Source organism: Aethalodelphis obliquidens, unplaced genomic scaffold, assembly GCF_003676395.1.
Source record: "Aethalodelphis obliquidens isolate GAN/ISIS:26980383/991018 unplaced genomic scaffold, ASM367639v1 scaffold97, whole genome shotgun sequence".
In the NCBI taxonomy this organism is placed as follows: domain Eukaryota; kingdom Metazoa; phylum Chordata; class Mammalia; order Artiodactyla; family Delphinidae; genus Aethalodelphis; species Aethalodelphis obliquidens.
The window spans coordinates 1854468-1860266 of NW_020838041.1; the positions used below are offsets into that span (position 1 = coordinate 1854468).

The 5799-nt window shown below is 45.7% G+C and overlaps 1 protein-coding gene across 1 annotated transcript; it reads right to left on the reverse strand.

The window, feature by feature from the left end:
• Window positions 1-950: 950 nt before the first annotated feature.
• Window positions 951-5793, reverse strand: ZNF281 (zinc finger protein 281). Its single transcript, XM_027095964.1, is given in 2 exon segments — window positions 951-5489; window positions 5491-5793. Coding segments are annotated over 2 exon segments (2613 nt in total). The 5' UTR covers window positions 5701-5793; the 3' UTR covers window positions 951-3086.
• Window positions 5794-5799: the final 6 nt, after the last annotated feature.

Genomic DNA, 5799 nt, shown 5'->3' on the forward strand with positions numbered 1-5799 from the left:
CTAGAACATATGCAGAGGTATCAAGAGTTGGATTTCAATGCAGAATCAGTGAGATTCTGCTTAGGATGCTTGTTCAAGAAAATGACTATATCTAGGGAATAATCTTGGCAAAGAGAAAACAAATTTACTTTTCCTAATCATATGGGACCACGAGTAGATACGTCTCTACAGAGAAATCCATGTTTATGCTGAACACAAATAATTTATCACTTCTGTACATAGTATCATATACCAAAAAGGCAAAGCCTCGACCTATTCCACCCTTTGATATTTTTATTGATTTTTCAACGTTTGTAGTCACTAAATTTCAAAGCACAATTTTCTCATAGATTTTACACAGACCTACAATTTTTCCCCTTTATCTTTAAAACTTAACATATTCACTAAGTTTCAAACACCTTGTCTGCACCTTAAGTATTCCATGTCTTGGCTCTCTTCTTCTAATATCTATACTTACATCCTTTTGAAACACTGTTAAACTTAGACTAAGCAATACTTTTTTTTCCCCCTACTAAGAATGCTCAGGACCACTTTCATTTGTCATACTGTTATTTTGTTACAACCTTTTGGAGTCAAAAAGGATGCACCTAGAACCAAAAGAAACTGGAATCTGATTTAAAATGAAACCTCAATAAATAATCTCTCTGGAATAATATTTAGGATGGCTAACCCCATTTCAATAAAACACGTTCTCATTTCCACACTGCTAAATTCCTATTTTTCCAGATAGTGTGCCTCAAACTGAAGAAAATATTCAACCAATTTTCAAATATAATAAACCTAGAAACACGAAACACTTAAAACACACACGCACGCGTGCGCGCACACACACACACATTCCAGTCCCTAAACTGCAGGTTATACCACTGACATGAATATTTTATGAAATGTAGTTAACAGAAAAATGTGAAAAATGTGACTGGATATTAAGTGATATCTCCTTTCTTCAATTTTGTGATTAACAGGTCTTTTATTGGTAGTAAACTAGAGCAAACAATCAGAATAGTACATATGCAGTATTCAGTACACACAATAAAAGTTAAAGAAATTCAAAACCTGTATAAAACAAAACACTGGAGAAAAATCATACAGCTCAAGAGATACAGTGGTAAAGGTCCTCTCCATCCTTCGATTACAGCTTGTACTCTGTACCCAACAGAACTTACCGCACTTAGCAAAATAAGAAATACATACTTTTTAGTACTGAGTGTATTTAAGAGGATTAAACACATTTTCTAAGGTCCTTGCAATGACAATAAGTGACCCTTTAGCTGGTAAAGCAGACTTAAGGGAGGAAAGTGGGGAAAGGAAATTAACTAGTATGTTGTAACCATTTTAAATAATTTCTCATTTTCCAAACACTGCTTTCATAACAGAAGTGTTTTACACTTGCACAATATTAATTACTTTATTATACATGGAAGCCTGTGGTAGGCTGATTACACAATAAGACTGCAAACAACCAGTGGTACTTTTCTGACGTCAGAAGAGTACATAAGACTGAAACATCACCAAAAGTACATAAAAAACTCATCAGCATAAACATCAAAGTACATTAAAAATATAATCAGGAAAAAAATACAATTGCTAAAAAGTGGTTTAGAGCAGAGCCACTGTCTACCAGTGGCTTCAAATGGCAAATTAGCGTTCATAGCAAGTTTGGATGACTTTACAAGACCCCTGTACAATACTGACTAACGCACCCTTTTAAAATGTACATTACACAGGCTGCAATTTCACAAAGAGGTTCTGATGTCATTACTAAATAAGCCACTCTTCCCCCTCCCATCGGCTTTGTCACCAGTTGGAATTACCACCTTATTAATATCCACAGCTCTGAGCGTGTGGGGCTTTATTATACATGGACATCCGTGTGGGTTCTGTTTTTAAAAAGGGGGAGGGTGGATGTTTATTCTACTGTTTGGATGCCGGAAGGCATAGGAAATGCATAACAAATTACCTATTGGAATGTGAATCATTCTAAAATTGAAACTGTCCAGATGGAGAGGAGAGGGAACAAGGAAGGCCCAGAGCTCTGAGAGGACAGGTTAAGAACAAAAATAACACAAAATACCCCCAGAAGTGTGGGTGACATGTAGTAACAGAGACGGAGAACAGTGTTTTTAGGCCATGTATAATAAATAACACACACCCCAAATTTCAAAGAATTATGTAATTCCAACTTGGGTTCTAATACTGCAACCAACCAACCACTTGGGCTTCAACACTGTTCCCATCAACTCTTGATGGGAGTCACACAGCCTTGTTACAGTTGGGATAAGGAGAGGGTGCCTTTTTTTTTTTCTCTTCCTATTATTAAAGCTATCATTCCAGGCTTTGATCAAAGATTCAAGAATATTTGTTCTACCAGGCTGGAATGAATGTGGTTTGGAAGTTCAGAGTACATTTAAAAGCTGCAACAAAATATAGGTAGCCAACATCTCAGAATTTTGGATCAGCCCAGATGGAGACAGCAATTTGAAATGTTTTCGATCCCTTACTTAAATGATGACACGTGTATCGTATCAGCCCAGATAGAGCAATTTGAAATGTTTTCGATCCCTTACTTAAGTAATGAAATGTATTATCATACTATCTGTAAATTGGATATTCCATTACAGTGATAACGTACAGAATTCCCATGCGTTATTACACTTTCCTGAGAGTAAAGCAATTAGAATAACCTTAATCCTAGCAACAAAGTTTTTTTTTTTGTTTTTTTGTTTTTGTGTGTTTTTTTTGTTTTCTTTTGTTTTTTTTGTATGGTTTTTTTGTGGGGTTTTTTTGTTTGTTTTTTTTGCATTTAAAACTTTTGGGCTATTCCCTGACGATCTATACATGTAAATTTGATTGCTAAACATTGTCACTTCGAATGTCAAACTATTTTAATCTATTGATTTTGATTAAAAATCATAATACAAACAGAGCTAAAATCACACTAACAAAATAAACTAAATATGAAAAGTTGCATTGAAAGGGCATTACATTATTCTTAATAGGATCGTGTAGAAACATTCCAATGGCAGTGTTCTCAAAATAAAACAAAATTACATTAGAAGACCTCCAGCCTGGTCACTCTTGGGACCTTACCTGTAACTCTGGCTGGTGGGGGTCTTTCCTCTGGTACTACATGGCTCACTAACATCAGACATCATGTTTGTATACCCTGAGAAATCTGACACTGAAGTCCTTGCTCTATGGTCCACTTCTCCATTAGAGTTCGTGATAAAGGTCATTGGCACCCTGCTGCCCGACTTGAACTGAGAACCGAACGCCTGTGCAAAGTTCTCAATCTGGTACGTTGTTCTGGGCTCTACGTCCTTCTGAGGATCCATCTGGCCGGCTAACTCCTGAGATGGGATCTGAAAGCTCGTTGAGGACTCTAAGTTCTTCTGTTGTTCCTTCTGGCTAGTCAGTTTCTGAGATGAGGACTGGAAGGCTGATGAAGTCTCTAGATTCTTCTGAGAATCTATCAGGTCATCCAGCTCCTGGGAAGGTGTCAACTGCTGATGTGTGGCATCCAAAGCAGACAAATAAAGACCCGGCTGAGACCCAAACAACATCCCAAAAGGAGGCTTTGGCAACGAAGATGGCAACACTGAGGTAACAGACTGGCCGAAACCACACTCCAAAGGAGATGTAGTGTATATCTGTTTTTCTGGAAATAAAGTGTGGTTGTGGAGAGGTGAAGACAGACTGACAAATTGGAAACCGTGTCCCAGAGTAAAACCTGCATTCGTGGATTTTTCGAAAGCCTGTTGGAGGTATTTGGAGTATTCTTGCAACATGCTCGCCTTGTCATTTGAAGCAGTCTGGGTGCCCGGGCTCAAATTTTCTTCTTGAACCAGTTCTGAGTGTTCTCCTGAGGCGTGCAGATCCACTCGTGGTTCTGTTATGTTGAAAGGATCCTCCTTCTGGCTCTCTGACTTGTTGGAGTACTGATCCAAAATACTTTGTAAAACCTCGTCAGGAATTCCCGACTTGTCGTGACAAGACTTAATTTCCGCGTTCAGGGCCGAGGAGTCAATAAGGGACAACGGGGCCTCACTGTCCAAAACACCGACGCCCGCCGACTGAATGACGGACTGCTGGGAGACCATGTGTCCCACGTTCACGGAAAAGGCACTGTTGCTGCTGGCGGTGGGTAGGTATCTTCTTTTCTTTGAGAACTGCATGGCATCGTCATAATTACTGCTTATTTGACCTTGTTTGCCACTTGTACTTTGGAGAAGACTAATGGTCTCCACGCTACTGTTTGACACGATGCCAAGGGAGCCACTCGGTTTCCCAGACAAGGACTTCTGTCCAACTATGTCTGGTAACGGTGACACAAAGTTCAGGTAGTTTTTATCCATGCTCTTCCGGCTTCCTTTCTTAAAGATCAATTTTGGCACCCTCTTCTGGAGTTCCTCTATGCCAGTGCCGACGATGCCCCCACTGGAAGACACAGCAGGCATTTCTACTGAGTAACTCTGCATGTTTATGCTGTTTGACATATGGGATTCATTTGCTTTCCCAGTCTTGGGCTCCTTGTTTTCAACAGCTATGCTTCTCGACTTCGCTTTTCTCCTTGAAGAACTTGTACTTCCCTGAGACAACACAGCCAGGTTACCCACGGTGCTATGGTTGCTGGATGACCCAGGCTCTACACTGGGCGCCCCCTTCGCCAGGGCTTCGCCGCACGTGCGCCTGTGCTTCAACAGTCTATCAGTCCTTGAGAAATACTGCTGGCAAGTGTCACATTTGTATGGCTTTTCTCCACTGTGCGTCCGCTTGTGTCTCTCCATATGGTACTTCTGGATGAACTTCATGCTGCACTGATCGCACCCGAAGGGCTTCTCCCGGCTGTGGATCTTCTCGTGCCTCTGCAGCAGGTACTTCTGGATGAAGCCCATGCTGCACTGGCTGCACTGGAAGGGCCGCTCTCCGGTGTGGATGAGGACGTGCCTCCGCAGGTGGTAGGAGCTGCGGAAAGCGGCGCTGCAGTGGTCGCAGATGTGAGGTTTCTGGCTTGGGGACAGGACGGCGCCTTCTCCGTCTCCCGCCAGCGACGGCTTGGAAGATGCGCCCGGCTTCCTCTTGGCTTTGATTCCCTGAGATTCTGGCTTTGGCCTCTTGGCCTTCTTGACGCTCGCGTCCGGCTTGGGCTCCTCGGGGCCGCGGGGGTCGTCAGTCCGGCCGAGCAGCACGTCGCGGGGGTGGGGGGCGGGCGGCGGCGGCGGGTGCAGGACGCTCAGGTCCTGGATGACGCCCGGGCCTCCCGCGTCCCCAGCGCCCAGCCCCGGCGCCCGCTCGTCTGCCCCCGCGAACAGCCCCCCGTAGTGAGGATGGGGGGCGCCCGGCGGCTCCTCGGGGTCTGCCGGCTTCTCCTGCTTGATGCTGACCAGCGACTGCAGGAAGCCCCAGGAGGTCCTCTGCGCCGGGAAGGCCGCGCCGGGCGCCGCCGGCTCCTTCTTGAAAGTCACGTCCGGGGCGGGCGCCGGGGGGGGGCTCGGCGGCCGGGGCCGCGGCCGGGGCGGCGGCCAGCACGCACTGCGGGGGAGGGGCGGCCGCGCCCGCCGGCCGCGCGAAGCTGGCGACCGGGGGCAGCCGGTGGTTGAACATCACCATACCCGGCGGGAAGCTGGGCTCCATCTCCGCCCGCCCGCCGCTGCCCGCGCCGCCGCCGCCGCCGCTCAGGAACGCGCTGCCGACTTTCATGCCCCGGAGCAGGCCTGGCTGAGGAGAGGAAGGAGGAGTGGGCCGGCCGCCGGCCGCGGCGCCCCCACCCGCCCCCGGCCCGCGCCCCCGGCCCGTGCC